This window comes from Oncorhynchus mykiss, chromosome 19 (assembly GCF_013265735.2).
Source record: "Oncorhynchus mykiss isolate Arlee chromosome 19, USDA_OmykA_1.1, whole genome shotgun sequence".
Classification (NCBI taxonomy): domain Eukaryota; kingdom Metazoa; phylum Chordata; class Actinopteri; order Salmoniformes; family Salmonidae; genus Oncorhynchus; species Oncorhynchus mykiss.
In genome coordinates, this window is record NC_048583.1 from 7729322 (window position 1) to 7748761 (window position 19440).

The 19440-nt window shown below is 45.0% G+C and overlaps 1 protein-coding gene across 1 annotated transcript in view; it reads left to right on the forward strand.

Annotated features, from left to right (window-relative positions):
• LOC110516931 (dynein heavy chain 6, axonemal-like) overlaps positions 1 to 19440 on the forward strand; it is a 191356-nt gene that overhangs the window by 153840 nt on the left and 18076 nt on the right. Inside the window, exons 70-75 of the mRNA XM_036955471.1 lie at positions 4073 to 4233; positions 4944 to 5032; positions 5927 to 6073; positions 9026 to 9164; positions 14416 to 14535; positions 14806 to 14927. Of these exons, the coding sequence (XP_036811366.1) occupies positions 4073 to 4233; positions 4944 to 5032; positions 5927 to 6073; positions 9026 to 9164; positions 14416 to 14535; positions 14806 to 14927 (778 nt within the window). The remainder of the gene's footprint in view (positions 1 to 4072; positions 4234 to 4943; positions 5033 to 5926; positions 6074 to 9025; positions 9165 to 14415; positions 14536 to 14805; positions 14928 to 19440) is intronic.

Genomic DNA, 19440 nt, shown 5'->3' on the forward strand with positions numbered 1-19440 from the left:
TCCTTCCCCTGCATCTCAGTATTAACAACTTGTCCTTCTTTCTCATCATGTGTCCAGGTTTGGCTGGTGTTGTGCGGGTTAAGGGAGGGTTTTGCTGGTGTAGGCCGTCATTGTAAATAAGAATTTGTTCTTAACTGACTTGACTAGTTGAATAAAGGTTCAATGAAAAATAAATCTATAAAAATCTCTCTCTAGGTCAGGGTCCTCTCTGTCTCTCAGTATTAACTCTGTCTCTCAGTATTAACTCTGTCTCTCAGTATTAATCCTCTGTCTCTCAGTATTAACTCTCTGTCTCTCAGTATTAACTCTGTCTCTCAGTATTAACTCTGTCTCTCAGTATTAATCCTCTGTCTCTCAGTATTAACTCTCTGTCTCTCAGTATTAACTCTGTCTCTCAGTATTAATCATCTGTCTCTCAGTATTAACTCTCTGTCTCTCAGTATTAACTCTGTCTCTCAGTATTAACTCTGTCTCTCAGTATTAACTCTGTCTCTCAGTATTAATCATCTGTCTCTCAGTATTAACTCTCTGTCTCTCAGTATTAACTCTGTCTCTCAGTATTAATCCTCTGTCTCTCAGTATTAACTCTCTGTCTCTCAGTATTAACTCTGTCTCTCAGTATTAACTCTGTCTCTCAGTATTAATCCTCTGTCTCTCAGTATTAACTCTCTGTCTCTCAGTATTAACTCTGTCTCTCAGTATTAATCATCTGTCTCTCAGTATTAACTCTCTGTCTCTCAGTATTAACTCTGTCTCTCAGTATTAACTCTGTCTCTCAGTATTAACTCTGTCTCTCAGTATTAATCATCTGTCTCTCAGTATTAACTCTCTGTCTCTCAGTATTAACTCTCTGTCTCTCAGTATTAACTCTCTGTCTCTCAGTATTAACTCTCTGTCTCTCAGTATTAACTCTGTCTCTCAGTATTAACTCTCTGTCTCTCAGTATTAACTCTCTGTCTCTCAGTATTAACTCTGTCTCTCAGTATTAACTCTCTGTCTCTCAGTATTAACTCTGTCTCTCAGTATTAACTCTGTCTCTCAGTATTAACTCTCTGTCTCTCAGTATTAACTCTCTGTCTCTCAGTATTAACTCTGTCTCTCAGTATTAACTCTGTCTCTCAGTATTAGCTCTGTCTCTCAATATTAATCATCTGTCTCTCAGTATTAACTCTCTGTCTCTCAGTATTAACTCTCTGTCTCTCAGTATTAACTCTGTCTCTCAGTATTAACTCTGTCTCTCAGTATTAACTCTCTGTCTCTCAGTATTAACTCTGTCTCTCAGTATTAACTCTGTCTCTCAGTATTAACTCTCTGTCTCTCAGTATTAACTCTCTGTCTCTCAGTATTAACTCTCTGTCTCTCAGTATTAACTCTCTGTCTCTCAGTATTAACTCTGTCTCTCAGTATTAACTCTGTCTCTCAGTATTAACTCTCTGTCTCTCAGTATTAACTCTCTATCTCTCAGTATTAACTCTGTCTCTCAGTATTAACTCTGTCTCTCAGTATTAACTCTCTGTCTCTCAGTATTAACTCTCTGTCTTAACTCTGTCTCTCAGTATTAACTCTGTCTCTCAGTATTAACTCTCTGTCTCTCAGTATTAACTCTGTCTCTCAGTATTAACTCTGTCTCTCAGTATTAACTCTGTCTCTCAGTATTAACTCTGTCTCTCAGTATTAACTCTCTGTCTCTCAGTATTAACTCTGTCTCTCAGTATTAACTCTGTCTCTCAGTATTAACTCTCTGTCTCTCAGTATTAACTCTGTCTCTCAGTATTAATCATCTGTCTGTCAGTATTAACTCTGTCTCTCAGTATTAATTCTGTCTCTCAGTATTAACTCTCTGTCTCTCAGTATTAACTCTCTGTCTCTCAGTATTAACTCTGTCTCTCAGTATTAACTGTGTCTCTCAGTATTAACTCTCTGTCTCTCAGTATTAACTCTCTGTCTCTCAGTATTAACTGTCTGTCTCTCAGTATTAACTCTGTCTGTCAGTATTAACTCTGTCTCTCAGTATTAATCATCTGTCTCTCAGTATTAACTCTGTCTCTCAGTATTAACCCTCTGTCTCTCAGTATTAACTCTGTCTCTCAGTATTAATCATCTGCCTCTCAGTATTAACTCTATGTCTCTCAGTATTAACCCTCTGTCTCTCAGTATTAACTCTGTCTCTCAGTATTAACTCTGTCTCTCAGTATTAATCATCTGTCTCTCAGTATTAACCCTCTGTCTCTCAGTATTAACTATGTCTCTCAGTATTAATCCTCTGACTCTCAGTATTAACTCTGTCTCTCAGTATTAACTCTGTCTCTCAGTATTAACTCTCTGTCTCTCAGTATTAACTCTCTGTCTCTCAGTATTAACTCTCTGTCTCTCAGTATTAATTCTCTGTCTCTCAGTATTAACTCTCTGTCTCTCAGTATTAACTCTGTCTCTCAGTATTAACTCTCTGTCTCTCAGTATTAACTCTCTGTCTCTCAGTATTAACTCTGTCTCTCAGTATTAACTCTGTCTCTCAGTATTAACTCTCTGTCTCTCAGTATTAACTCTCTGTCTCTCAGTATTAACTCTGTCTCTCAGTATTAACTCTCTGTCTCTCAGTATTAACTCTGTCTCTCAGTATTAACTCTGTCTCTCAGTATTAACTCTCTGTCTCTCAGTATTAACTCTCTGTCTCTCAGTATTAACTCTCTGTCTCTCAGTATTAACTCTGTCTCTCAGTATTAACTCTGTCTCTCAGTATTAACTCTCTGTCTCTCAGTATTAACTCTCTGTCTCTCAGTATTAACTCTGTGTCTCAGTATTAACTCTGTCTCTCAGTATTAACTCTGTCTCTCAGTATTAACTCTCTGTCTCTCAGTATTAACTCTGTCTCTCAGTATTAACTCTGTCTCTCAGTATTAACTCTCTGTCTCTCAGTATTAACTCTGTCTCTCAGTATTAACTCTGTCTCTCAGTATTAACTCTGTCTCTCAGTATTAACTCTCTGTCTCTCAGTATTAACTCTGTCTCTCAGTATTAACTCTGTCTCTCAGTATTAACTCTCTGTCTCTCAGTATTAACTGTCTGTCTCTCAGTATTAACTCTGTCTCTCAGTATTAACTCTGTCTCTCAGTATTAATCATCTGTCTCTCAGTATTAACTCTGTCTCTCAGTATTAACCCTCTGTCTCTCAGTATTTACTCTGTCTCTCAGTATTAATTATCTGCCTCTCAGTATTAACTCTCTGTCTCTCAGTATTAACCCTCTGTCTCTCAGTATTAACTCTGTCTCTCAGTATTAACTCTGTCTCTCAGTATTAATCATCTATCTCTCAGTATTAACCCTCTGTCTCTCAGTATTAACTCTGTCTCTCAGTATTAATCCTCTGACTCTCAGTATTAACTCTGTCTCTCAGTATTAACTCTGTCTCTCAGTATTAACCCTCTGTCTCTCAGTATTAATCATCTGTCTCTCAGTATTAACTCTGTCTCTCAGTATTAACCCTCTGTCTCTCAGTATTAATCCTCTGTCTCTCAGTGTTAACCCCCTGCCTCTCTCTCCAGGGTGAGGTCTATCTCTCTAGGTCAGGGTCTCTCAGTATTAACCCCATGTCTCTCTCTCCAGGGTGAGGTCTATCTCTCTAGTTCAGGGTCTCTCAGTGTTAATCCTCTGTCTCTCTCTCCAGGGTGAGGTCTATCTCTCTAGGTCAGGGACTCTCAGTGTTAACCCCATGTCTCTCTCTCCAGGGTGAGGTCTATCTCTCTAGGTCAGGGTCTCTCAGTGTCAACCCTCTGTCTCTCTCTCCAGGGTGAGGTCTATCTCTCTAGGTCATGGTCTCTCAGTATTAACCCCATGTCTCTCTCTCCAGGGTGAGGTCTATCTCTCTAGGTCAGGGTCTCTCAGTATTAACCCCATGTCTCTCTCTCCAGGGTGAGGTCTATCTCTCTAGGTCAGGGTCTCTCAGTATTAACTCTCTGTCTCTCAGTATTAACCCCATGTCTCTCTCTCCAGGGTGAGGTCTATCTCTCTAGGTCAGGGTCTCTCAGTTTTAACTCTCTGTCTCTCAGTATTAACCCCATGTCTCTCTCTCCAGGGTGAGGTCTATCTCTCTAGGTCAGGGTCAGGGTCCTATAGCTGAGAAGATGATTCTGGAAGCTCTGAAGAGTGGTAACTGGATCTTCCTCCAGAACTGTCACCTGGCTGTGTCCTGGATGTTAGCCATGGAGGAACTTATCAAGACCTTCACTGAGCCGGGTCAGACACCCTAAACACACACACACACACCCTACACACATACACACCCTACATACAGACACCCTAAACACACACCACCTACACACAGACACACACACTGTAGACACACACACACACACACCCTACACACACACACACACACACACACACACCCTACACACAGACACACACACATAACCTACACACAGACACCCTAAACACACACACACTACACACACACCCCTGACACACACACCCTACACACACACCCTACACACACACACACCATTTATATTGACCATATTCCCTACAGTATATGACATCCTAGGTCATATAGGTAGGATGTAGGATTTGTTCTTAACTGACTTGCCTAGTTAAATAAAGGTAAAATAAATAAAACAAAACAAAGTAGATGTTCTAACCGACTTGCCAAAACTATAGTTTGTTTACAATAAATTTGTGGAGTGGTTGAAAAAATAGTTTTAATGACTCCAACCTAAGTGTATGTAAACTTCCCACTTCAACTGTATGTACCTGGGTATCAGGTGGTGTGAGGTGTTGCTGTGTGGTTTGGTCAGGACACAAGGTGAATGGGGATTTGAATGGCTCTCACACACACACCCTGCACCTGCGGCTGTCCTGTGCTGCTGGACCTCTCTACGACACGCTATGGACTGGACTGACCCTGTGTTTATGTCTACTGACTCATTCTGTCACCTCCTCCCTGTTAGACACGGTGATCCATGAGAACTTCAGGTTGTTCCTGAGCTCCATGCCCACCAAGGTGTTCCCTGTCACCGTCCTCCAGAACTCTGTCAAGGTAACGCTCACCTCTACACTCTGTCACAGGACATAGAGACCTTCGATTCTACAACTCAAACGTAGGTTCTACTACTCCGTTTTAGATTCTGGAACTCTTAGTCTTAGAATATGAAACTCTGTCTTAGATGATGAAACTCAGTTTTAGGTTCTAGAATTCAGTCTTAGGTTCTAGAATTCAGTCTTATGTTCTGGAATCTGTCTTAGGTTGTAGAATCTGTTTTAGGTTCTGGAATCTCAGTCTTAGGTTCTACAATCTCAGTCTTAGGTTCTACAATCACAGTCTTAGGTTCTACAATCTCAGTCTTAGGTTCTACATTCACAGTCTTACGTTCTACAATCTCAGTCTTAGGTTCTACAATCTCAGTCTTAGTTCTACAACTCAGTCTTAGGTTCTAGAGCATAATCTTGGATTAAATTGAAACAGGATTCTCAAGGCTCTGTTGAGATATTTTGGGATCTTTTCCATAAATATTTTTCCTGTTGCGTCTTTGGACAGATTGTCCTCTCAACCTTAGCCACTCCTCTCAACCTTAGCCACTCCTCTCAACCTTAGCCACTCCGGACAGTGTTTCATATCCCTCACAGGGCCTTCTCTAACCATGAGAGAGTGGTCCTGTCACACATGGCTTACACACACATGTAGGGCCATCGCTCTTTATAGACACATACACACGTGTGTGCTCACACACACCTAACCCATGTAATTGAGCGTGGGTGCATATCTATGTCTCGGAATTATCTGATTGGTATCCTTTTATTTCCACATATGTGTGTGGACGTCTGTGTGTCTGTGGACATCTGTGTGTCTGTGGACGTGTGTGTGTGTGTGCCGTGGACGTCTGTGTGTGTGTGTTTGTGTGTGTGTGCGTGCGTGCGTGCGTGCGTGGGCCAGGTGACCAACGAGCCTCCTAAGGGTCTACGTGCCAACGTGCGCCGGGCGTTCACTGAGATCACCAACAACTTCTTTGAGGAGCACATCCTGGGACGCCAGTGGAGGAAGATCATCTTTGGAGTCTGCTTCTTCCACGCCATCATACAGGTCAGAACACACACCTCCTACTGTATTCATTATGTCAGAACACACACCTCCTACTGTATTCATTATGTCAGAACACACACCTCCTACTGTATTCATTATGTCAGAACACACACCTCCTACTGTATTCATTTTGTCAGAACACACACCTCCTACTGTATTCATTATGTCAGAACACACACCTCCTACTGTATTCATTATGTCAGAACACACACCTACTGTATTCATTAGGTCAGAACACACACCTCCTACTGTATTCATTATGTCAAAACACACACCTCCTACTGTATTCATTATGTCAGAACACACACCTCCTACTGTATTCATTAGGTCAGAACACACACCTCCTACTGTATTCATTATGTCAGAACACACACCTCCTACTGTATTCATTTTGTCAGAACACACACCTCCTACTGTATTCATTATGTCAGAACACACACCTTCTACTGTATTCATTATGTCAGAACACACACCTCCTACTGTATTCATTATGTCAGAACACACACCTCCTACTGTATTCATTATGTCAGAACACACACCTCCTACTGTATTCATTATGTCAGAACACACACCTCCTACTGTATTCATTTTGTCAGAACACACACCTCCTACTGTATTCATTATGTCAGAACACACACCTCCTACTGTATTCATTATGTCAGAACACACACCTCCTACTGTATTCATTAGGTCAGAACACACACCTCCTACTGTATTCATTATGTCAGAACACACACCTCCTACTGTATTCATTAGGTCAGAACACACACCTCCTACTGTATTCATTATGTCAAAACACACACCTCCTACTGTATTCATTATGTCAGAACACACACCTCCTACTGTATTCATTTGGTCAGAACACACACCTCCTACTGTATTCATTATGTCAAAAAACACATCCTACTGTATTCATTATGTCAGAACACACACCTCCTACTGTATTCATTAGGTCAGAACACACACCTCCTACTGTATTCATTATGTCAAAAAACACATCCTACTGTATTCATTATGTCAGAACACACACCTCCTACTGTATTCATTATGTCAGAACACACACCTCCTACTGTATTCATTATGTCAGAACACACACCTCCTACTGTATTCATTATGTCAGAACACACACCTCCTACTGTATTCATTATGTCAGAACACACACCTCCTACTGTATTCATTTTGTCAGAACACACACCTCCTACTGTATTCATTATGTCAGAACACACACCTCCTACTGTATTCATTATGTCAGAACACACACCTCCTACTGTATTCATTAGGTCAGAACACACACCTCCTACTGTATTCATTATGTCAAAACACACACCTCCTACTGTATTTATTATGTCAGAACACACACCTCCTACTGTATTCATTAGGTCAGAACACACACCTCCTACTGTATTCATTATGTCAAAACACACACCTCCTACTGTATTCATTATGTCAGCACACACACCTCCTACTGTATTCATTAGGTCAGAACACACACCTCCTACTGTATTCATTATGTCAAAACACACACCTCCTACTGTATTCATTATGTCAGAACACACACCTCCTACTGTATTCATTAGGTCAGAACACACACCTCCTACTGTATTCATTATGTCAAAACACACACCTCCTACTGTATTCATTATGTCAGAACACACACCTCCTACTGTATTCATTAGGTCAGAACACACACCTCCTACTGTATTCATTATGTCAAAACACACACCTCCTACTGTATTCATTATGTCAGCACACACACCTCCTACTGTATTCATTATGTCAGCACACACACCTCCTACTGTATTCATTAGGTCAGAACACACACCTCCTACTGTATTCATTATGTCAGAACACACACCTCCTACTGTATTCATTATGTCAAAACACACACCTCCTACTGTATTCGTTATGTCAAAACACACACCTCCTACTGTATTCATTATGTCAGAACACACACCTCCTACTGTATTCATTATGTCAGAACACACACCTCCTACTGTATTCATTAGGTCAGAACACACACCTCCTACTGTATTCATTATGTCAGAACACACACCTCCTACTGTAGTCATTATGTCAGAACACACACCTTCTACTGTATTCATTAGGTCAGAACACACACCTCCTACTGTATTCATTATGTCAGAACACACACCTCCTACTGTAGTCATTATGTCAGAACACACACCTTCTACTGTATTCATTAGGTCAGAACACACACCTCCTACTGTATTCATTATGTCAAAACACACACCTCCTACTGTATTCATTATGTCAGAACACACACCTCCTACTGTATTCATTAGGTCAGAACACACACCTCCTACTGTATTCATTATGTCAAAACACACCTCCTACTGTATTCATTATGTCAGCACACACACCTCCTACTGTATTCATTATGTCAGAACACACACCTCCTACTGTATTCATTATGTCAGAACACACACCTCCTACTGTATTCATTATGTCAGAACACACACCTCCTACTGTATTCATTATGTCAGAACACACACCTCCTACTGTATTCATTATGTCAGAACACACACCTCCTACTGTATTCATTATGTCAGAACACACACCTCCTACTGTATTCATTATGTCAGAACACAAACCTCCTACTGTATTCATTATGTCAGAACACACACCTCCTACTGTATTCATTAGGTCAGAACACAAACCTCCTACTGTATTCATTATGTCAGAACACACACCTCCTACTGTATTCATTATGTCAGAACACACACCTCCTACTGTATTCATTATGTCAGAACACACACCTCCTACTGTATTCATTATGTCAGAACACACACCTCCTACCCTATTCATTATGTCAGAACACACACCTCCTACTGTATTCATTATGTCAGAACACACACCTCCTACTGTATTCATTGTCTTTGTAACTGATGTTGAGATTGACAGTAGAATAAAAACGCTGAGTGTGTGTTGCAGGAGAGGAAGAAGTTTGGTCCTCTGGGTTGGAACATCCGTTATGAGTTCAACGACAGCGACAGAGAGTGTGCCCTGCTCAACCAGAACCTCTACTGTCAGACTGGTCACATACCTTGGGATGCTCTCATCTACATCACTGGTAGGACTGTGTGTGTGTCGGCCTCCCTGCCTGTCTCCCTCTTTGCCTGTCTCCCTGCCTGCCTCACTGTCTCCCTCCCTGCCTGCCTGTCTCCCTGCCTGCCTGTCTCCCTGCCTGCCTGTCTCCCTCCTTGCCTGTCTCCCTGCCTGCCTCACTGTCTCCCTTCCTCCTTGCCTGTCTCCCTGCCTGCCTGCCTGCCTGCCTCCCTTCCTGCCTGTCTCCCTGGCTGCCTTCCTCCCTGGCTGCCTGTCTCCCTGTCTGCCTGTCTCCCTGTCTGCCTCCCTCCCTCCCTGTCTGCCTGTCTCCCTATCTGCCTCCCTCCCTCCCTGTCTGCCTGTTTCCCTGTCTGCCTTCCTCCCTGTCTGCCTGTTTCCCTGTCTGCCTTCCTCCCTGTCTGCCTGTCTCCCTGTCTGCCTCCCTTCCTTCCTGTCTGCCTGTCTCCCTGTCTGCCTCCCTCCCTCCCTGTCTGCCTGTCTCCCTGCTGGGTCCTCCATTATTCATCACATTACTGCTGGCCACTGTGAGGTTCTGAGAGGTTTAGTAGCAGTGAAGACCCTGAGGTTCTGAGAGGTTTAGTAGCAGGGAAGACCCTGAGGTTCTGAGAGGTTTAGTAGCAGGGAAGACCCTGAGGTTCTGAGAGGTTTAGTAGCAAGGAAGACCCTGATGTTCTGAGAGGTTTAGTAGCAGGTAAAGCCCTGAGGTTCTGAGAGGTTTAGTAGCAGGTAAAGCCCTGAGGTTCTGAGAGGTTTAGTTGCAGGGATGGCCCTGAGGTTCTGAGAGGTTTAGTAGCAGGGTAGGCCCTAGGTTCTGAGAGGTTTAGTAGCAGGGAAGACCCTGAGGTTCTGGGAGGTTTAGTAGCAGGGAAAGCCCAGAGGTTCTGGGAGGTTTAGTAGCAGGGAAGGCCCTGATGTTCTAGGAGGTTTAGTAGCAGGGAAGACCCTGTGGTTCTGAGAGGTTTAGTAGCAGGGAAGACCCTGCGGTTCTGAGAGGTTTTGTAGCAGGGAAGGCCCTGAGGTTCTGATAGGTTTAGTAGCAGGGCAGACCCTGAGGTTCTGGGAGGTTTAGCACCAGCGAAGACCCTGAGGTTCTGAGAGGTTTAGTAGCAGGGAAGACCCAGAGGTTCTGGGAGGTTTAGTAGCAGGGAAGGCCCTGGTGTTCTAGGAGGTTTAGTAGCAGGGAAGACCCTGTGGTTCTGAGAGGTTTAGTAGCAGGGAAGGCCCTGCGGTTCTGAGAGGTTTTGTAGCAGGGAAGGCCCTGAGGTTCTGATAGGTTTAGTAGCAGGGCAGACCCTGAGGTTCTGGGAGGTTTAGCACCAGCGAAGACCCTGAGGTTCTGAGAGGTTTAGTAGCAGGGAAGACCCTGAGGTTCTGAGAGTTTTAGTAGCAGGGAAGACCCTGAGGTTCTGAGAGGTTTAGTAGCAGGGAAGACCCTGAGGTTCTGAGAGGTTTAGTAGCAGGGAAGACCCTGAGGTTCTGGGAGGTTTAGTAGCAGGGAAGTCCCTGAGGTTCTGGGAGGTTTAGTAGCAGGGAAGAACCTGAGGTTCTGGGAGGTTTAGTAGCAGGGAAGACCCTGAGGTCCTGGGAGGTTTAGTAGCAGGGAAGACCCTGAGGTTCTGGGAGGTTTAGTAGCAGGGAAGACCCTGAGGTTCTGGGAGGTTTAGTAGCAGGGAAGACCCTGAGGTCCTGGGAGGTTTAGTAGCAGGGAAGACCCTGAGGTTCTGAGAGGTTTAGTAGCAGGGAAGACCCTGAGGTTCTGGGAGGTTTAGTAGCAGGGAAGTCCCTGAGGTTCTGGGAGGTTTAGTAGCAGGGAAGACCCTGAGGTTCTGGGAGGTTTAGTAGCAGGGAAGACCCTGCGGTTCTGAGAGGTTTAGTAGCAGGGAAGACCCTGCGGTTCTGATAGGTTTAGTAGCAGGGCAGACCCTGGGGTTCTGGGAGGTTTAGTAGCAGGGAAGACCCTGAGGTTCTGGGAGGTTTAGCACCAGCGAAGACCCTGAGGTTCTGAGAGGTTTAGTAGCAGGGAATACCCTGAGGTTCTGGGAGGTTTAGTAGCAGGGAAGACCCTGAGGTTCTGGGAGGTTTAGTAGCAGGGAAGACCCTGCGGTCCTGAGAGGTTTAGTAGCAGGGAAGACCCTGAGGTTCTGATAGGTTTAGTAGCAGGGCAGACCCTGGGGTTCTGGGAGGTTTAGTAGCAGGGAAGACCCTGAGGTTCTGGGAGGTTTAGCACCAGCGAAGACCCTGAGGTTCTGAGAGGTTTAGTAGCAGGGAAGACTCTGAGGTTCTGAGAGTTTTAGTAGCAGGGAAGACCCTGAGGTTCTGAGAGGTTTAGTAGCAGGGAAGACCCTGAGGTTCTGAGAGGTTTAGTAGCAGGGAAGACCCTGAGGTTCTGGGAGGTTTAGTAGCAGGGAAGTCCCTGAGGTTCTGGGAGGTTTAGTAGCAGGGAAGACCCTGAGGTTCTGGGAGGTTTAGTAGCAGGGAAGACCCTGAGGTCCTGGGAGGTTTAGTAACAGGGAAGACCCTGAGGTTCTGGGAGGTTTAGTTGCAGGGAAGACCCTGAGGTTCTTGGAGGTTTAGTAGCAGGGAAGACCCTGAGGTCCTGGGAGGTTTAGTAGCAGGGAAGACCCTGAGGTTCTGGGAGATTTAGTAGCAGGGAAGTCCCTGAGGTTCTGGGAGGTTTAGTAGCAGGGAAGACCCTGAGGTTCTGGGAGGTTTAGTAGCAGGGAAGACCCTGCGGTTCTGAGAGGTTTAGTAGCAGGGAAGACCCTGCGGTTCTGATAGGTTTAGTAGCAGGGCAGACCCTGGGGTTCTGGGAGGTTTAGTAGCAGGGAAGACCCTGAGGTTCTGGGAGGTTTAGCACCAGCGAAGACCCTGAGGTTCTGAGAGGTTTAGTAGCAGGGAAGACCCTGAGGTTCTGGGAGGTTTAGTAGCAGGGAAGACCCTGAGGTTCTGGGAGGTTTAGTAGCAGGGAAGACCCTGCGGTTCTGAGAGGTTTAGTAGCAGGGAAGACCCTGAGGTTCTGATAGGTTTAGTAGCAGGGCAGACCCTGGGGTTCTGGGAGGTTTAGTAGCAGGGAAGACCCTGAGGTTCTGGGAGGTTTAGCACCAGCGAAGACCCTGAGGTTCTGAGAGGTTTAGTAGCAGGGAAGACCCTGAGGTTCTGAGAGGTTTAGTAGCAGGGAAGACCCTGAGGTTCTGAGAGGTTTAGTAGCAGGGAAGACCCTGAGGTTCTGGGAGGTTTAGTAGCAGGGAAGTCCCTGAGGTTCTGGGAGGTTTAGTAGCAGGGAAGACCCTGAGGTTCTGGGAGGTTTAGTAGCAGGGAAGACCCTGAGGTCCTGGGAGGTTTAGTAGCAGGGAAGACCCTGAGGTTCTGAGAGGTTTAGTAGCAGGGAAGACCCTGAGGTTCTGAGAGGTTTAGTAGCAGGGAAGACCCTGAGGTTCTGGGAGGTTTAGTAGCAGGGAAGTCCCTGAGGTTCTTGGAGGTTTAGTAGCAGGGAAGACCCTGAGGTTCTGGGAGGTTTAGTAGCAGGGAAGACCCTGAGGTCCTGGGAGGTTTAGTAGCAGGGAAGACCCTGAGGTTCTGGGAGGTTTAGTAGCAGGGAAGACCCTGAGGTTCTGGGAGGTTTAGTAGCAGGGAAGACCCTGAGGTCCTGGGAGGTTTAGTAGCAGGGAAGACCCTGAGGTTCTGAGAGGTTTAGTAGCAGGGAAGACCCTGAGGTTCTGGGAGGTTTAGTAGCAGGGAAGTCCCTGAGGTTCTGGGAGGTTTAGTAGCAGGGAAGACCCTGAGGTTCTGGGAGGTTTAGTAGCAGGGAAGACCCTGCGGTTCTGAGAGGTTTAGTAGCAGGGAAGACCCTGCGGTTCTGAGAGGTTTAGTAGCAGGGAAGACCCTGAGGTTCTGGGAGGTTTAGCACCAGCGAAGACCCTGAGGTTCTGAGAGGTTTAGTAGCAGGGAAGACCCTGAGGTTCTGAGAGTTTTAGTAGCAGGGAAGACCCTGAGGTTCTGAGAGGTTTAGTAGCAGGGAAGACCCTGAGGTTCTGAGAGGTTTAGTAGCAGGGAAGACCCTGAGGTTCTGGGAGGTTTAGTAGCAGGGAAGACCCTGAGGTTCTTGGAGGTTTAGTAGCAGGGAAGACCCTGAGGTCCTGGGAGGTTTAGTACCAGGGAAGACCCTGAGGTTCTGGGAGGTTTAGTAGCAGGGAAGACCCTGAGGTTCTGGGAGGTTTAGTAGCAGGGAAGACCCTGAGGTTCTGGGAGGTTTAGTAGCAGGGAAGACCCTGAGGTTCTGAGAGGTTTAGTAGCAGGGAAGACCCTGAGGTTCTGGGAGGTTTAGTAGCAGGGAAGACCCTGAGGTTCTGGGAGGTTTAGTAGCAGGGAAGACCCTGAGGTTCTGGGAGGTTTAGTAGCAGGGAAGACCCTGAGGTTCTGGGAGGTTTAGTAGCAGGGAAGACCCTGAGTTTCTGGGAGGTTTAGTAGCAGGGAAGACCCTGAGGTTCTGGGAGGTTTAGTAGCAGGTATTGTTGTGAATTGTTAGACACTACTGTACTTTTGTAGTTAGGAACACAAGCATTTCTCTACACCTGCAATAACATGTGACCAGTAAAATTGGATTGATGTTTGACAGGGAGGAGTCCACATACACTACATTAAGAAAAGTATCTCTAAACTGACATGTTTTTCCCCTTTTTCAAATTTGACCTTCTAATTATGATTATACATCATTTAAAATATATTTTGGGGGATTACACGCTCCTGAGGCCATTTTTTTTTCCATTATTGATTTCTTCCATTAAGTTTTTTTCAGGCTTTGTAATGTTTGTTTAATTCCTCATTTAACCGTTCTTTGTATACAGAAACCATCCATTTGAAAATCATTGGGTGTTTAACCTAGCATGATATAGTTTTAAACATCCTGAATAAAAGTGTTCCTCTCTCACGTAGTGTAATAACTGAAAGGTAGACAGAAGGGTTCCGCTGGGTTCCACCGTGTTCTGCATACTAAAGTTTAGAACCTCTATTAGAACCTTCCATTTACCCAGCAGACCCTCTGTTCCAGCTCCACTCTGTCTGTAATAGGAATGATTCCAAATGAGCACATGTGTTTTCCACAGCAGGTTCATGTGAAGTGGGTCGTGTTCATTAGGGAAATGACCGTAAAACCAACATCAGCATTTCTTCTGGAGGTAGCCCCTCCAGGTTTCTGTCCATGTTCTTCCTTTCAGTACCTAATGACTCCCCCCACCCTCCCCCTCTCTCCCCCCCAGGGGAGATAACCTACGGAGGCAGGGTGACTGATGCCTGGGACCAGCGCTGTCTCCGAACCATCCTCAAAAGGTTCTTCTCTCCTGTCACCCTGGACCCAGGGTACACCTTCTCCACCTCAGGTGAAGACCACTGTGTGTGTGTGTGTGCGTGCGTGCAAATTTGTGTGTACAATTTGTGTGTACAAATGTTGCTGAATCTGAGAAATGGGGGAAAGGTGTGTCCTGTTGTGTGTGTGTTCAGTGAGATCTAACTGTTGGTATTCTGTGTGTTCAGTGAGATCTAACTGTTGGTTTTCTGTGTGTGTGTGTTCAGTGAGATCTAACTGTTGGTACTCTGTGTGTGTGTGTTCAGTGAGATCTTACTGTTGGTATTCTGTGTGTGTGTGTCAGGTGTCTACTTTGCCCCCGAGGCAGACAGACTGAGTGACTATAACAGGTACATAGAGAACCTTCCTCTCATAGACGACCCTGAGATCTTTGGTATGCACGAGAACGCCAACCTCGCCTTCCAGGTCAGACACTTCACTCTGCTTATACAGTGCCTTGCGAAAGTATTCGGCCCCCTTGAACTTTGCGACCTTTTGCCACATTTCAGGCTTCAAACATAAAGATATAAAACTGTATTTTTTTGTGAAGAATCAACAACAAGTGGGACACAATCATGAAGTGGAACGACATTTATTGGATATTTCAAACTTTTTTAACAAATCAAAAACTGAAAAATTGGGCGTGCAAAATTATTCAGCCCCTTTACTTTCAGTGCAGCAAACTCTCTCCAGAAGTTCAGTGAGGATCTCTGAATGATCCAATGTTGACCTAAATGACTAATCAATCAATCAATCAATCAAATTTATTTTATATAGCCCTTCGTACATCAGCTGATATCTCAAAGTGCTGTACAGAAACCCAGCCTAAAACCCCAAACAGCAAGCAATGCAGGTGAAGAAGCACGGTGGCTAGGAAAAACTCCCTAGAAAGGCCAAAACCTAGGAAGAAACCTAGAGAGGAACCAGGCTATGTGGGGTGGCCAGTCCTCTTCTGGCTGTGCCGGGTGGAGATTATAACAAAACATGGTCAAGATGTTCAAATGTTCATAAATGACCAGCATGGTCGAATAATAATAAGGCAGAATAGTTGAAACTGGAGCAGCAGCACAGTCAGGTGGACTGGGGACAGCAAGGAGTCATCATGTCAGGTATTCCTGGGGCATGGTCCTAGGGCTCAGGTCCTCCGAGAGAGAGAAAGAAAGAGAGAATTAGAGAGAGCATATGTGGGATGGCCAGTCCTCTTCTGGCTGTGCCGGGTGGAGATTATAACAGAACATGGCCAAGATGTTCAAATGTTCATAAATGATCAGCATGGTCGAATAATAATAAGGCAGAACAGTTGAAACTGGAGCAGCAGCACAGCCAGGTGGACTGGGGACAGCAAGGAGTCATCATGTCAGGTAGTCCTGGGGCATGGTCCTAGGGCTCAGGTCCTCCGAGAGAGAGAAAGAGAGAAGGAGAGAATTAGAGAACGCACACTTAGATTCACACAGGACACCGAATAGGACAGGAGAAGTACTCCAGATATAACAAACTGACCCTAGCCCCCCGACACATAAACTACTGCAGCATAAATACTGGAGGCTGAGACAGGAGGGGTCAGGAGACACTGTGGCCCACTCCGAGGACACCCCCGGACAGGGCCAAACAGGAAGGATATAACCCCACCCACTTTGCCAAAGCACAGCCCCCACACCACTAGAGGGATATCTTCAACCACCAACTTACCATCCTGAGACAAGGCTGAGTATAGCCCACAAAGACCTCCGCCACGGCACAACTTAAGGGGGGGGGGGGGGGGGGGGGGGCGCCAACCCAGACAGGATGACCACATCAGTGACTCAACCCACTCAGGTGACGCACCTCCTCCAGGGACGGCATGAGAGAGCCCCAGTAAAGCCAGTGACTCAGCCCCTGTAATAGGGTTAGAGGCAGAGAATCCCAGTGGAAAGAGGGGAACCGGCCAGGCAGAGACAGCAAGGGTGGTTCGTTGCTCCAGAGCCTTTCCGTTCACCCTCCCACTCCTGGGCCAGACTACACTCAATCATATGACCCACTGAAGAGATGAGTCTTCAGTAGAGACTTAAAGGTTGAGACCGAGTTTGCGTCTCTGACATGGGTAGGCAGACCGTTCCATAAAAATGGAGCTCTATAGGAGAAAGCCCTGCCTCCAGCTGTTTGCTTAAAAATTCTAGGGACAATTAGGAGGCCTGCGTCTTGTGACCGTAGCGTACGTGTAGGTATGTACGGCAGGACCAAATCAGAGAGATAGATAGGAGCAAGCCCATGTAATGCTTTGTAGGTTAGCAGTAAAACCTTGAAATCAGCCCTTGCTTTGACAGGAAGCCAGTGTAGAGAGGCTAGCACTGGAGTAATATGATCACATTTTTTGGTTCTAGTCAGGATTCTAGCAGCCGTATTTAGCACTAACTGGAGTTTATTTAGTGCTTTATCCGGGTAGCCGGAAAGTAGAGCATTGCAGTAGTCTAACCTGGAAGTGACAAAAGCATGGATTAATTTTTCTGCATCATTTTTGGACAGAAAGTTCCTGATTTTTGCAATGTTACGTAGATGGAAAAAAGCTGTCCTTGAAATGGTCTTGATATGTTCTTCAAAAGAGAGATCAGGGTCCAGAGTAACGCCGAGGTCCTTCACAGTTTTATTTGAGACGACTGTACAACCATTAAGATTAATTGTCAGATTCAACAGAAGATCTCTTTGTTTCTTGGGACCTAGAACAAGCATCTCTGTTTTGTCCGAGTTTAAAAGTAGAAAGTTTGCAGCCATCCACTTCCTTATGTCTGAAACACATTCTTCTAGCAAGGGCAATTTTGGGGCTTCACCATGTTTAATTGAAATGTACAGCTGTGTGTCATCTGCATAGCAGTGAAAGTTAACATTATGTTTTCGAATAACATCCCCAAGAGGTAAAATATATAGTGAAAACAATAGTGGTCCTAAAACGGAACCTTGAGGAACACCGAAATTTACAGTTGATTTGTCAGAGGACAGACCATTCACAGAGACAAACTGATATCTTTCCGACAGATAAGATCTAAACCAGGCCAGAACTTGTCCGTGTAGACCAATTTGGGTTTCCAATCTCTCCAAAAGAATGTGGTGATCGATGGTATCAAAAGCAGCACTAAGGTCTAGGAGCACGAGGACAGATGCAGAGCCTCGGTCCGATGCCATTAAAATGTCATTTACCACCTTCACAAGTGCCGTTTCAGTGCTATGATGGGGTCTAAAACCAGACTGAAGCATTTCGTATACATTGTTTGTCTTCAGGAAGGCAGTGAGTTGTTGCGCAACAGCCTTTTCTAAAATTTTTGAGAGGAATGGAAGATTCGATATAGGCCGATAGTTTTTTATATTTTCTGGGTCAAGGTTTGGCTTTTTCAAGAGAGGCTTTATTACTGCCACTTTTAGTGAGTTTGGTACACATCCGGTGGATAGAGAGCCGTTTATTATGTTCAACATAGTAGGGCCAAGCACAGGAAGCAGCTCTTTCAGTAGTTTAGTTGGAATAGGGTCCAGTATGCAGCTTGAAGGTTTAGAGGCCATGATTATTTTCATCATTGTGTCAAGAGATATAGTACTAAAACACTTGAGTGTCTCTCTTGATCCTAGGTCCTGGCAGAGTTGTGCAGACTCAGGACAACTGAGCTTTGAAGGAATACGCAGATTTAAGGAAGAGTCCGTAATTTGCTTTCTAATAATCATAATCTTTTCCTCAAAGAAGTTCATGAATTTATCACTGCTAAAGTGAAAGTCATCCTCTCTTGGGGAATGCTGCTTTTTAGTTAGCTTTGCGACAGTATCAAAAAGGAATTTCGGATTGTTCTTATTTTCCTCAATTAAGTTAGAAAAATAGGATGATCGAGCAGCAGTAAGGGCTCTTCGGTACTGCACAGTACTGTCTTTCCAAGCTAGTCGGAAGACTTCCAGTTTGGTGTGGCGCCATTTCCGTTCCAATTTTCTGGAAGCTTGCTTCAGAGCTCGGGTATTTTCTGTGTACCAGGGAGCTAGTTTCTTATGAGAAATGTTTTTAGTTTTTAGGGGTGCAACTGCATCTAGGGTATTGCGCAAGGTTAAGTTGAGTTCCTCAGTTAGGTGGTTAACTGATTTTTGTCCTCTGGCGTCCTTGGGTAGGCAGAAGGAGTCTGGAAGGACATCAAGGAATCTTTGTGTTGTCTGTGAATTTATAGCACGACTTTTGATGATCCTTGGTTGGGGTCTGAGCAGATTATTTGTTGCAATTGCAAACGTAATAAAATGGTGGTCCGATAGTCCAGGATTATGAGGAAAAACATTAAGATCCACAACATTTATTCCATGGGACAAAACTAGGTCCAGCGTATGACTGTGACAGTGAGTGGGTCCAGAGACATGTTGGACAAAACCCACTGAGTCGATGATGGCTCCGAAAGCCTTTTGGAGTGGGTCTGTGGACTTTTCCATGTGAATATTAAAGTCACCAAAGATTAGAATATTATCCGCTATGACTACAAGGTCCGATAGGAATTCAGGGAACTCAGTGAGGAACGCTGTATATGGCCCAGGAGGCCTGTAAACAGTAGCTATAAAAAGTGATTGAGTAGGCTGCATAGATTTCATGACTAGAAGCTCAAAAGACGAAAACGTCATTTTTTTTTTTGTAAATTGAAATTTGCTATCGTAAATGTTAGCAACACCTCCGCCTTTGCGGGATGCACGGGGGATATGGTCACTAGTGTAGCCAGGAGGTGAGGCCTCATTTAACACAGTAAATTCATCAGGCTTAAGCCATGTTTCAGTCAGGCCAATCACATCAAGATTATGATCAGTGATTAGTTCATTGACTATAATTGCCTTTGAAGTAAGGGATCTAACATTAAGTAGCCCTATTTTGAGATGTGAGGTATCATGATCTCTTTCAATAATGACAGGAATGGAGGTGGTCTTTATCCTAGTGAGATTGCTAAGGCGAACACCG